At 43.6% G+C, this 13,998-nt stretch overlaps 1 protein-coding gene across 1 annotated transcript in view; it reads left to right on the top strand.

Annotated features, from left to right (window-relative positions):
* Window positions 1-13,484, top strand: part of VPS53 (VPS53 subunit of GARP complex) — a 120,637-nt gene extending 107,153 nt beyond the window's left edge. The window contains exons 20-22 of the mRNA XM_016201992.2: window positions 9,958-10,095; window positions 11,626-11,730; window positions 12,241-13,484. Coding sequence (XP_016057478.1) covers window positions 9,958-10,095; window positions 11,626-11,730; window positions 12,241-12,411 — 414 coding nt within the window. The 3' untranslated portion in view covers window positions 12,412-13,484. The remainder of the gene's footprint in view (window positions 1-9,957; window positions 10,096-11,625; window positions 11,731-12,240) is intronic.
* Window positions 13,485-13,998: the final 514 nt, after the last annotated feature.

Here is a 13,998-nt window from a genome sequence, read left to right as displayed (position 1 = left end):
TGATTTTGGATCACGTGGCTGGGGCAGAGACCACTTGAGAGTAACAAAGAAAGGCTTATCTTTTTGGTACTAAGAAACTCTGTTCACCTCCCCCAAGGAGCCTTCCTTGATTAACCCCACTCCATTCACTTGGATTCTGTGCCTCAAGACATCTCTTTATAGGCCCTATCAGCTCAGCACTAATGAATTCAGTTATAGGCTACAGCAGTCACCCCTTTTCAGCTCCTGCCTCCTCAGACTACCCGAAGTGTGAGCAGTTTGAGTTCAGAGAGCAGTTTAAGCTACTGTGTAAAAGAAATAATAATATTCAGCCCCTAATTCTCTAAAAACATCTACTTGTCTATAAACTATATAAACTACTTACATATAAACTGATCATAAATGATTCTCATATAGTCATTGAAATAAATCTCTCCAGGCCCCTACCTAGCAATACTTAGTGAACCTATTTCAGTTACTTTTTGTATTTGAAAGAACTCAAACTTCATTTTTAAGTAAGAAGGTTATATAATTCAAGCCATTTCTATAACTTCTGTTCTTCCATCAAATTAGTCAACTTGGTACGGGTCTGGCCCTCTCCAGCTCAGTGGCCTTCCCCCGCCCTGGGCTCTTGGCTGTGCTGGTGCGTCATGCTTCAGGAAGATGGCAAACTGGCATGTCCTCCCGTGCACCACGGGTCTCTCACAAAGCGTGAAAGCAGAGATGTTATCTCTGTGTATATCGAGAATCTCTCGAATCTGATATGTGCAGTGTGCTTTTGTTCTCTTTTTGTGAGTGAGTGGCCTTCCTAGGTTATGACACGATCGGGCGCGTTCAGGGTGGTACGGCCGTTTTCCTAGGTTATGAAAAGGTAGCATGGTGCGAGCATTAAGGTCATGGGCTCCAGAGTTACAGAGGTGTCAGGCTGAATCCCATCCCTAATGTAGCAGTTGTTTGTCCTTAGACAAGTTACTTAACCTCCCAGCACCCTAGTTTCCTCATCTATAAAATGGGGATAATCCTAGCACCGCCTCCCAGGGTAGTTTCAGGATCACACAGATAATGCACCTAAAGTACTTGGTACATTGTCTGGCACAAGGCAAGCCCTCAACAAATGCCAGTTGTCACTCACACCAGGGACATGACTGTGTTTCTGCTTTCATTTCCCACCTCCCTGCAGAGAAACATCATAGCCAATGTTTGCTGCCAGCTGTCTGGCTGACCAGCTTTAACCAGAGTCAAAAATACAGGGGTGGGCAAAAGTAGATTTTCAGTTATAATACAATAATTAATACATAATAACAGGAATAAACTGTGTACTCATAACTGGAAACCTACTTTTGCTCCACCGTGTATTGTCTCAGAAAACATCCTGGGAGGTTGCATAGATTTCAACACTGTGTCTATAGTGTTCCCGTGTTTTGAAATTCTTGACTCTTGCATGTCATGAGCATAGAACTAATTCTTTCCATTAGAAATAGCAGCCTGATGCCCCAACATGTCTCATTAGTATATGTTTCTTAGGCACATTTACTGGGAAATGATTCTGTTCACTTCACTGTTGTGTATAATCAGAGAGGATGCGGAGCGATCATGGTCGGTGGATCTGGAAGAAGCCTTAGCGTTCTCAGTCACTGGTTTCTGTCTCTAGACATGATGAAGTCACTGGAACACAAAGTTGACTCATTGGGAACCTGTTTCCAGGGGAGCGCAGCCTTGCCCAGGCCTTGCTAGCTGATTTAATGTATGATAACCATGGTATTTCCATATCATCACATAAACCCAATATCATATCTATTTTCCCCAGATTTTCTCTTCTTTAAAAGAATGTTTAAAAAAGTCAGCTCAGACTCAAACCCCACATCTTCAGAAAAATATCAGTTTAGCCAGTCTTGACTCCTGCTTTGAGACGTGAATGAGAAACCATCTGTGAAAGTAGAGTTGCACTTTCTCAGACCTCAGACAAATATGAGTGGGTGGTAGGGAGCATGGACCTCAGCAGGCCCAGCCTGGGGGAGGGTATGGGTGGGAACGAAAGGGTAGCGTGGCCCTCGCAGGAATCCCATGTAAAGTTCAGGTTTAGCTGGGCCCGGGTCTTCCATGAGTATCGGCTTAGAAACCCAGGCAGTCATGTAGCTTGAGGTGTGATCACTCAGGCAGCAGAACCGTAGGAATCAGGATGTTAACAAAGGGATGCCCATAGACTGACATAGAATCTGCCTCGAGTCTTGTAGTGGCTGTAATTCAAGCTTTAATAAAAACCGTCACGTGCAAAGCTAAGGTTTAGCCTAATCTCAGATGCCTCTGCTTTGCCCCAAAGGTACTAGATCCTAAATTTAGATTCTATTTAATACTTGTGCTGAAAATAGGGAAGGAGACATATTCCTGCTCTTTCTTCTCTTCCTGATTACTGTATAAAGTGAATTATTTATCTTGGGCCCTAGAGTCCTCTTCAGCAGTTGCAGGGGCGTGTGGAACTGAACCATACCAGTATTTGTGATGCTTCTTGCTAGTTTGTGATTTTCAGAGAATCTTGTGGGATTTTCAGGGTCGTTAATTAGTCTTATGGCCATGGTACCTATGACTAAAGCGCACAGCGGAAATGGAACCCATTCACACAAACTTACCCCAGAGGAAGCAGCACCATATGGTGTGGGGAAAAGAACCCTGAGGCATGGGTCCAGTCCTCCCTCTGCTGTTAATGGTCCCTTTGATCAAAGCAGTTGCTACTCTGCTCTGGGCTCAGTTTCTTTATGTTCAAATATGAGCACTGAACCAGCCCCAGCCAGTTGGCTCAGCTGGTTGAGCGTTGTCCCATGCACTGAAGGTTGCTAGTTCAGTTCCCAGTCAGGGCTCATGCCCATGTTGTAGGCTCGATCCCTGATAGGGGGCATGCAGAAACATTGATGTTTCTCTCACTCTCTCTCTCCCCCCCTTCCTCTCTCTCTAAAAATCAATTAAAAAAATCTTTAAAACAAAACAAAACAAAGAGCACTGAACCAGACACTCTCATACGCCCCTCCTAGGTCTGTCATAATATGGAGTCTAAAATATTTAAGCAATATCTTTCACATCTATGAAGTTATCTTATTTTCCTTTGGGTTATCTTTATATCTCACATTGACTTTTTTATTATGGTGAAACATAATTTACCACTGGAGCCATTTCTAAGTGTGCAGTTCAGTAGTATTAGGTACACTCACATTGTTTTCCTGGCATCCCCACCGTCTACCGCCAGACCTTCATCTTCCCAACTGCAGCTCCATTGAACAGACTTCTCGTTCCATTCCCCCCAGCTCCTTGCAAACACTATTCCGCTTTCTGTCTCTCTGAGCACGACCGCTCTAGGAACCTCATACACGTGGGACCAGACAGTATCTGTCCTGTGGTACCTGGCTTATTTCACTTAGCATGTCTTCAGGGTTGATCCATGTTGTAACATGTTTCAGAATTTCTTCCTTTCTAAGGCTGAATAATATTCCATTCTGTGGATATACCGCATTTTGACTATATTGACTTTTAAATTCACGTAATTCAAAACCATATATAAAAAAAATATGTTTAAAGCAAATTTTGGATTTTTTTTAAAGCCCAAACGCCAAGGAAAGGGAAAAAGAGAACCAGGTGATGTGTACACATGGCAGTTGGAAAAATGAAACAGTACCGTGGTTATTCTCAGGTCCCAGTCTCGGTAAATGTCCTCAATGTGGCAGAGGATTTTTAAGCACTCCTTTTAATGACAAAACCTCTAACAAGTCAATTAGAAAAAGATGATCAACTAATCGAAAAGTGGCAAGTCTTGACTAGGCTCTTCAAAAAGAGGATATCTAAAAGCCAATAAACATATTAATCGTCCAGGGAAATACATATTAAAATCACCATAATATCAGAATGGCTAAAATTAAAAAGACTGATAATAACAAGTGTTGGTGAGGATGTGAAACAACAGGAACTTTCATCGTTGCTGGTAGGAATGGAAGTTGGCACCGCCAAACTGGAGAACTGTTGAGCAGTTTCTACTACAGCTAATAAACACATGCCCTCCGCACTATCCAGCAGTTCCACACTTGTGCAGATTCCACCCCAGAGAAATGAGAGCATATGACCACCAAATGGCATGTACAAGAATGCTCCTTGCAGGTTAATGAGCAGTAAGCTAATCTTCAGCAATAGGGGGCAGAAGAGTGGTCACCTTTGTTGGGAGGGAAGGGAGAGCCCTGACTGGAAGAGAACATATGGGAGCCTTCGGGATGCTAGAGACGTCCTGTATCATCACTTAGGCAATTGGTATATACACATATAAACGTGTTTTAAGCTACATGTTTGGTCTTTGTCCACTTTATTGTATGAAAGTTATATCTAACTTTTAAAAAAGAAAAAGGAAAAAGAAACAGGGCATGTCCCCACCTTGGTCCATCCATTTGTCAGATCTTGAACGGGCTGTTCTGTGTCACCTCATTGAAGAACTTTGCAGCACATGTATGGTTCTTTAACTCCTAGGAGTGTGCCTTTATCTTATCTACTCAAGCTTTTCATCACAGCCGTTGATCATGGTGTCCCTCCCTGAGTAGGAGGCGCATTAAGAAGCAAACCCCTCGAAGCTCTCCATTGCTGGGTGATGATGATCTTTCCCAGGCATAGCATGCCGGCCAGCCCTGTACCCCAGTTCACCCTTTAATAACATGAGCCACCCCACCCTAGAAATTATCTCTGGGGTTCAAACAAATTTGGCTGATGGCCCCCTCTTGCCCAATGCCTCATGCCTAAGGAGATGAACTATTAGCTATTTTCAGAGGTGAAAAGCAGCAGATTTTCATGATAAATGGAGCCTTTCACCCTCACTTCCCACAGACAGCTGCTAAGTCTGTCAGACTAGCTCCTGCCTTTTCTGACTATATTGTTTTTTTATAAAACCTAAGACCAAGGTTTCCATCTCTTCAGCTGTCTGGTGTGGACAGAATTTTATTGGCTGGCCAGGGATTGAAAATGTCGTATCTCAAGATATGGGAGACAGTAGAAAATTATGTCTGGTTCATTCAAAACTCTTTCTGTAACTTAAGTCTATACAGTTCTTTAGACATATAATATATCCCTGGGAAGTAGAAAGTATAGGAAAAAATAGGAAGTATCCCCATATGTTTTAAAATACAATCATTGATTTTCTTTCCTACCAACAAATAATTCTAAGACACGGCTTTGACTTTTGACAAGGCTCTGAAAATTTGCTACATGGAAGACAAAGTTGAAACCTCACCAGGCCTCAAATAGCATACTTAAAAAAAATAAGAAAGAAGTATTTCCTGTTAATAAAAGTAGAGAAAATAATGTCGAGCATACCAGCTCACCACTCAGTCAGATCTTAACATGGTCCCACATTTGTTCTAGATCCTTTTTATATAAAGTAAATCATTACAGTTATTGCTGAAGCCCCCAGGGGACCCTATCCTGCCATTCCTCTCCCTCCATACCCAGAGGTAACTACTCTTCTGATTTTGATTGTTATCATTCCCATATGCGTTTTGATATGTTACATATATTCACAAATGATTTGTAATTTTGTTTTACATATTTTTGAGCTTTATAAAAATGGTACTGTGCATATCATTTCCCCACTTGCTTTTTCCCCCAACAATGTTTTTTGAGATTTGTCCATGTTGATGTGTGTTATTTGAGTTCATTCATTTTAACTTCAGTATCCTATTCCATTGCATGAATGTGCCACCATTTGTTTATCTATTCTACTATTGATGGACATTCAGATTGTTTCCAGTCTTGCTTTTACAAACAGTGGATGCAGGAAACATTTTTTAACATGGACAAGAATGTCTCTAAAGGGTATAAGTATGAGTACTGTGTGGTGGGTTATACATATCTTCAAGTAAATATGTATATGTATGTATGTATCTTTGTGTGTGTGTGTGTGTGTGTGTATATATATATATATATATATACACACACACATATATATGAATTTCCCCCTAAGTGCTTTAACTAATTTATATTCTCATCATAAGTATGAGTTTTGTTATACCATATCCATGCCAACACTTGGTATTATCAACATTTTTACTTTTGTCTCTCTGATGAGTATGAAATGGTATACAATTGTGGTATTAATTTGCATTTATTGGATTACTAATAAGGTTAAGTATCATTTCACATGCCTTGTAAGCACCGAGTTTCTGTTTTTGTGAATTGCCTGTTCAGATCTTTGTCCCACCATTGTTGTTACTGTTGCTATTGGGTTTGCTAGTCTTTTATGGATTTGTAAAAATCTTTATGTGTTCTGAATATTATTCCTTTGCCAGTATTGCAGATATTCTCCCCCAGTTTATGCCTTTTTACTTTGTTTCTGTGTCTTTTGATATAGACTTATTTTAAAGTAATAGATTTTTCAGTCTTTCTTGGGTTTCACATTCTTCTCTACTGATGAGTAATGAAAATAATTTCTATTTTCTTCTTAACGTTTTTCTTTTTATATCTAGCTGTTTGATCTACCTGGAATTTAGCATACTCATTCTTTAGAGGCATGTACAGGGTTACCTCTCAGGAAGAGCAGCGATCATTTCCAGTGTGGCTCTGGGAAGTGTTCTGACTTTGAGCTCTTTGTACGTGCCCCTGGCAGTCTACACTCACCTCTCCTCTGCATGCTTGGGTACCTTTCTCTGTGAGCCTACAGCTTTTTCAAAATACAAGTACTAGGAAAGGAGAAATTTTCATCTCTGGAAACCTAGAAAAATCCAAATGCCCTAGCACTTTCCTGGTCTGCAGTTGAATGGCCAACAGAGTTTAGGCCATTGGCCACATTACTGTGTGAAATTACTCTTTCCTTAGTATGGCTTCCTCACCATTTTTTAAAATTGAGGCTTTATTAGAGAAGTTTAAGGTTCACAACAAAATTGAGGGGCAGATATAGCGTTCCCATATACCTACCCTGCCACCCATGCATAGCCTTTTCCATTATCAACAGCCCCACCAGGGTGATACATTTTGTACAGTTGATAAACCTACATTGACACATCATTATTAACTCAAAGTCTATAGTTTATGTTGGGGTTCACTCTTAGTGTTGTACATTCTATGAGTTTGGACAAATGTATAATGGTAACTATCCACTATTACAGCGTCACACAGAGTTGTTTCACTGCCCTGAAAACCCTCTGTGCTCCACCTGTTTATCTCATCCACCATCCCCAACGCCTGGCAGCCACTGGTCTTCTTACTGTCTCCACAGTTTTGACTTCCAGAATAGTTGGAATCATATAGTATGTAGCCTTTTCAGATCGGCTTCTTTCACTTAGCAATATGCATTTAAGATTTCTCCGTGTCTTTGCATGACTTCATAGCTTTTTTTCCCCTAATCCTCACCCGAGGATATTTTTTCCATTGCTGTTTCAGAGAGAGTGGAAGGGAGAGAGAGAGAAACACCCATGTGAGAGAGACCCATCAAGTGGTTGCCTCCCACTTGTGCCCCTACCAGGGCCGAGCCTGCAACTGAGGTACATGTCCTTGACCGGAATCGGCTAGGGCTCTTCTTTTCTTTTCTTTTCTTTTCTTTTCTTTTCTTTTCTTTTCTTTTCTTTTCTTTTCTTTTCTTTTCTTTTCTTTTCTTTTCTTTTTTAAGCATAATATTAATTCCATTGTCTGGATGAACTATAGTTTATTCATTCAGCTACTGAAGGACACCTTGGTTGCTTCTGAGTTCTGGCAATTGTGAATAAAACTGTAAAAAACCTCTGTGTGCAGGATTTTGTGTGGACATAAGTTTTCAACTCTTTTGGGTCAATACCTAGGAGCAGGATTGCTGGCTAACAGTCGTTTGTCAGATGTGTCTTTTGCAGATATTTTTTCCCAGTCTCTGGCTTGTCTTCTCATTCCCTCGACATTGTCTTTTGCAGAGCATAAGTTTTTCATTTTAATGCTGTCCAGCTTATCAATTATTTCTTTCATGGATTATATCTCTGGAGTTACAGTTAAAAAGTAATCACCATACCCAAGGTTATCTAGGTTTTTTCTAGGAGTATTGTAGTTTTGCATTTTACATTTAGGTCTGTGATCCATTCTGAATTACTTTTTGTGAAGGGTGCAAGGTCTATTCTTTCTTTTATTTTTTTATTTCTTGCATGTGGTTGTCCAGTTGTTCCAGGAGCATTTGTTGGAAAGACTCTCTTTGCTCCATTGTATTGCCTTGCTCCTTTGTGAAAGATTAGGTGACTATATTTGCGTGGGTCTGTTTCTGGGTCCTCTGTTCCGCTCTAGTGATCTGTTTGTCTATTCTCTCACCAATACCATGCTCTCTTAATTACTGTGCCTTTATAGTAAGCCTTAAAGTCAGGATGATGTCAGTTCTCCAACTTTGTTCTTCTCCTTCCATATTGTGTTGGCTATTTGGGGTCTTTTGTATCTCCATATAAACTTTAAAATCAGTTTGTCAAATACCTTACCATTTTTTGAAAGTAATATTTCCACTTAAGTTATTCCAAGTAAAACGTTGATATGTTCTCCAAATTTTATACCATCATCAAAATTATAATCACCATGACCATTCAGTGTCTATCTTTAGTCACTGGTTCTCTGTCCATAGGAAAGTACAGGGAGTGTCCTAGAGCCTGAGGGGCCCCGTCGCATCCCGCTTGCTATAATTATGCAAGGCTTTCCCGGAGCAGCGGGCAGTGGTAGGCGGAGCAGGCCTTGGCCTGACCGTGAGATTGATCCTCAGAGTGGTGGCGGCGGCGGCGGGACTCGCAGCCCACTGCTGCCTTTGTCTGGTTAGTGGGCATGTGCTTCCAGCCTCCTAAACCGTCTGAACAGGCCAGAGTATTTTAGGCTTCAGCCACTTCAATGCCACCTGGTTGCCACGAGCAGCAGCAGGTGAGCAGTACACCTGGAGCCAGCAGGAAACAGCGGGGCCTACGCAAACCCTGCCCTGAGGCGCTCAGCCGAGGCCGCTGGGGGTGGAACACAGCCTGTCCTCCTCCTCACCTGACCCCATCCTTCCTGCAGATACTTTTAGCAAGTTACTTAACCTCTGGATCTTTGATTTTCTTATCTACAAAATGGGAACAATAAATACCTACTAGCCAGGGTCTTTTAAATAGTAAATGAGGTGAAACATTCATAGCATCATTCCTGGCCATTGGTGGGCAATCAGGAGAGTTGATATCCTTCCAAATAATTAGCATTGAAAGAACAGCAACAAAAAAAGGGCAGATTGTTCTAGGTGACTAATGTTTAAATTTGGCTTAATCTCCGACATCCTCGCTAGCATTCAGAGAAATTCAAAATGCAGCAGTACTGAGTACCATTTTTGCCTGTTGAGTAAGCAAGATTTTTATGATGGTTTTCCATGCCAGTGAGGGTGAGTCTGCACTACTGGCAGATGTAAACAGGTATGTTCCATTTGGAAAGCAGTGCAAGATATGATCAAGAACCTCAAAAATGTCCTTATCCCTTGTTCTGTCCCAAAGACTCTCTCCTAAGGAAATGCCATGGATAGACCTGGAATTATATGTACAAAGCCATTCAGCACAGCATTCATTATTTATAATAATAAAAATCTAGAAACAAACTATAGGGGAATGGTTAGCTATGTTAAAGTTACACACAGAGTACTGCGTAGCCATTACAAATCATGATACTTTAAAAGACTGCTAAGATGGGAAAATAGAATTTAGAAACTTCATATATTGAGTGGAAAAAACAGGTCATAAAACTATGTATAGTATAATTCTAGTTTTTTATATGTACACACAGACTGGTAGGAATTATACCACATTTTTACTGTGGCTTCTTGCTATTTTTTTCCTGGGTAATGGGAATTATAACTAATGTTTTTCCTTTTATATTTGCTTACTTTCCAAATTTTCTCCAGTGAGGATGTATTACATTTAAGATTAGGAAAATGTTATTAATCAGCATGGGTACAAAGAGTGTTGTGTCCCTGGGAAGTGGCTAGTAATACTCTGCTTCGCCCCACAGCTGCTGCTGGACACGCATTCCCTGAAGATGGTCCTGCTCGATCTACCTTCCATTGGCTCACAGGTGGTGAGGAAGGCACCTGCCAGCTACACTAAGATTGTTGTGAAAGGCATGACCCGGGCAGAGATGATCCTCAAGGTGGGGCTTGTGTCTTCCTTGGGGTTTCTGCTAAAAGGGTCTGGTTGCCTGATTGCTTATTCCAAGGAGTACTGGTTTTGAAAGCACAGATCAAGGCCTATCCCCGCCAGTCCCAAAGGATTGTCCACATTCTTTGGCAGGACTAGATTTTGGCCTCATCAGACACTGTTGAAAATCAGTAGACAGTTCCTTGGGGGTCCGTAAATCTTCCTGACTAATGAATTCTTCATTGTAATAGGATTCCCTTGTAATAAGATTTGGCCGAGATTGGGAGTTAGGTGGGGTGTCTCTGTGAATCAGTGTCTAAGTCAGGGGTCTCTGCTTCTCAGCAAGAATTTCCGGCCCAACTATCAGTTACTCCCTTTCACATAAGCCTCATTGACTTTCCAAACTCTGCAACTTTACAAGAACTCCGAACAGATGTTTTCATAACTGACTCTAATCAGCGAATGGGTTTTCCTAGAGCCCCACTTAACAAAATATTATGTGGGGTGATGTTTCGAAGGCCTGAAGCCTTAAGCACCTGCATCTGATTTTCACCTGTGCTCGTTGAGAAGCAGGGAGAAAGTTAGAGAGCAAATGGAACTATCATGGAAACGCTCTTAAAATTCCAGGGCCTGTTCGGGTTGTCTCCCAAACAAAGCGACACTGATGATAGCAGGAGGGAAACATAGCAGTGGCACCTGAGACAGTGGGGAGCTGGGGGGGGGGGGGGGGGCATGTTCTGCACAGACTTGGAGCTTGTGGCCTGAAGAAATTGGAAGCAGCCTCATCATCAGTTTCTTCTGCAGCTGGTCGACTCCCCAGGGAGGAGAGCCGAGTTTGCAAATTATCTGCAGAGAATTTCTTTTTCCTTTTTTTTCTTTTTTTTAACTTTTTGCAAACAACATATATTTTCTCCATGTTTCCTAATAAATGTATAATAAATCATTTCCCTTAGTGAATTTGTACCTTAGGCACAAATATTTATAAAATAATTAACACCAGTGTCCCCAGATTAGCGTGAGAGCAAACACATGCTGAAGAGATCTTGATTTTATTCCCTGACAGAAAAACAATCTTGAGTATATTTTAATAGCTGAAAAAGAGAGTCATTCAAGTTTCATGTTTATTTAAAAAATGTGACTTTATCTTTGCATCATGAATTTTGGACTTGAAATGGGAGAATGGCATTTAGACACTTCTGCAGAGTCTCTGAGTGAACTGCCCCTCGCCACTCTGAGCTGGTGCTCAGGGGTCAGAACAAAGCCGGGGGGTGGGTCCCAAATGATTTTAAAAATCACCTGGGACCTCACTGAGACCCTCAGAATCTTCAGAGGAGGGACTTAGGAATCTGCACTTAAAAGCAGTCCAGGTGATGCTGTGACTCAGCACCTTCAGGAAATGTGCCTGTAACGGATGTTCAGATGAAATAGGCCACCGGGACGGGTTGCTGCTGCTGGAAGGGTGTCTCGCACAGTCCACTTTGTGGTCGGCTTGTCCCTCAGTCACGAGATTTCCCTGAGAGCCTGCTCTTGCCTCTCCCTGTAGGTAGTGATGGCCCCTCATGAACCCCCGGTGGTGTTTGTTGACAACTACATCAAACTCCTCACGGACTGCAACACGGAAACCTTCCAGAAGATACTGGACATGAAGGTTAGTTCAGGGTTTTGCTTTGTCCACATGCACAGCCTTCTCACACCAGTGGTTCTTAACTGGGGGGTGGGATATGGGCCCCAGGGAGCTTTCTCAAAGTGCACATGCCTGGCCCCATGCTGCAAACCGAATGCTAAGAAGCCCTTTGAAAGAAGGATCCTGAGCATATGAACTTCCTGATTGCCTCCTGCCCAGTCGAGAACCACTGCTCGGTGGGAGGAATGGAATGGCGAGGAGTATTACCTTCCCCACCCTGTCAGCCTGTCCTTTCTTCTCTCTCAACCTCTTCTTTCTCTCCCACCTTAATCCTTTTTTTTTTTCTCCTTCCTCTGCTTCTCTCCCAGGCTGCTGCCTAGGGCCCATAACTCCCCATGAAGAAAGTGCTAATCCTCAGCCCAGAGTAATTGTGCTTTTGCAGCCCTGGGCTAAGAGCACCCCAGATGCTGCACTTGCCCCTCGGGCCGTCCTAGGCCAGACCTCACATTGTCCCCCTTTCTCTCTCAACCTCAGGGGCTGAAGAGGAGCGAGCAGAGCAGCATGCTGGAACTCTTCCGCCAGAGGCTCCCCACCCCGCCCGCAGGGCCAGAAGCCTCCAGCTCGCTGTCCCTGCTGGCTCCCACGCCAGAACAGGAATCCTCTCGCATCCGCAAACTAGAGAAACTAATTAAAAAGAGACTGTAGGAGCACCGGCCAATGACCCTCGGCACACAGCTCCCTGGAAGCCCCCACCTCTCCTGTGCTCACCCTGACTCTGACTGTCTATCTTGAAACTTCCTGGGACATTTAGGTGGTTAATGTTTCTCCCATGCCCTGTTTGATTCCTGTCCTAATTGGAGAAGCCCAGGACGGGCCAGGTTATCAGAGGCAGTTTCGATGGTCTCTGGTTCCTGCAGCAGATGAAGACTGGGTGAGGGGTCCTGCACTTCACTATGGTTTCTGGGCTGCTCTCAGTTGGTCCAGCTGTCACTCCATGGCCTCCCTCTCTCTGCAGCCACACCCTCTGACATGTGGTCCCCTTCCCCAAGTGCTCCTATCCAGGCAACTTGGGTGACAAAGCCTGGATCTCACCCTTCCTCCATCTGCTGCTGCTTGAGGTTGGCTCTGGGGCCCGAGTTAATGAAGTGGCAGATCCAAGTGTGGGAAACTAGCCTTTCTTTATGAAGGAAATGGGAGCAGCAGCTCTCTTCCCCATGAGTCCCAGTCTGAGTATATATTCAGCTTTTAGGACTTCACTTGGCCAAGTTCTCCCTGTTTTCTCATTTCTCATTAACCTCAGTTCACTCTCTACGTACATCCAAGGGGAGATCCTCTGTGTGTCTCACCCAGGATTGTATGTGCCAGGCCTTGGAAGCAGGTGCTCTGTACCGTGGGCCCCTGGCCAGGTGGGGCAGCCCCGTGCTGACTGGCATGATGTAGAAATGTTATTTTGTCCATTTCTTTACTCCCACCCTGAGCCTCCTGTGAGGGGAAACCAGGAAGTTTTCCTAGAAAAAATTTCCTAGGCTTTCACCTCAGGTGAAGCTATGGGACAGCCCAGCAGGCTGTACCCTCTGATTCCCTTCCTGCCCATCCGTTTTCAAATCCAGAGTTCTTTGCAGAATTATCTGAAAACAACGAAGGCGATGTGTGCTGCCAGGGTGACATACTACTTTATTATCAACGAAAAAGCTCCCAGGTCCATGGACACCTGAGGAACGGAAGACTGACTTTAAATACCGCCTCATGCACCCTGACCCGGACCTGCCTGTCCTGTTCACCGCGGGCCGGGGGCCAGCACAGCTTTGCGGGAGAGAACCGCCTCACAGCACTGGAGATGTGGCTAACCGAATGGCCTGGTTCCCTGGAAACCACCCCCTCAGCTGTGACCATGGCCTCGGGGAACTGGTGGTCCCAGCATTCCTTCAGGAATTAGTCTCTTGGCCAGGTAGGGTGAGAGCTAAGGAGGAAGGTGGAGCTTTGTACAGAGAATGCCCCATCGGGCCTCAGGATAAAACTGGGATAGCAGATAGCACTCAGGATCGAGGAAGTCTAAAAATTCATGTCACCTGTGACGGCCGCCCAGTAGGAAACGCTAAGGTTTGGAAACCTGACCAGAACCTGATTGGGCCTCCCCTCTGACTTGCCACCGTAACCTCTGCACCGCGCCCCTGCCCAGCTTTCGCCCTGGGCCTCATTTCTTCAGCAGCCTCCAGCGTTCTTGCTGGTCAGCCTGACTCATGTAGTGAGCATCTCAGACTCGAGAATGCCGAGAAGAAAGTGGTGGCAGAG

Source organism: Miniopterus natalensis, chromosome 17 (genome assembly GCF_054644295.1).
Source record: "Miniopterus natalensis isolate mMinNat1 chromosome 17, mMinNat1.hap1, whole genome shotgun sequence".
NCBI classification, from domain to species: Eukaryota; Metazoa; Chordata; class Mammalia; order Chiroptera; family Miniopteridae; genus Miniopterus; species Miniopterus natalensis.
This window is presented reverse-complemented; position numbering and strand designations above follow the sequence as displayed.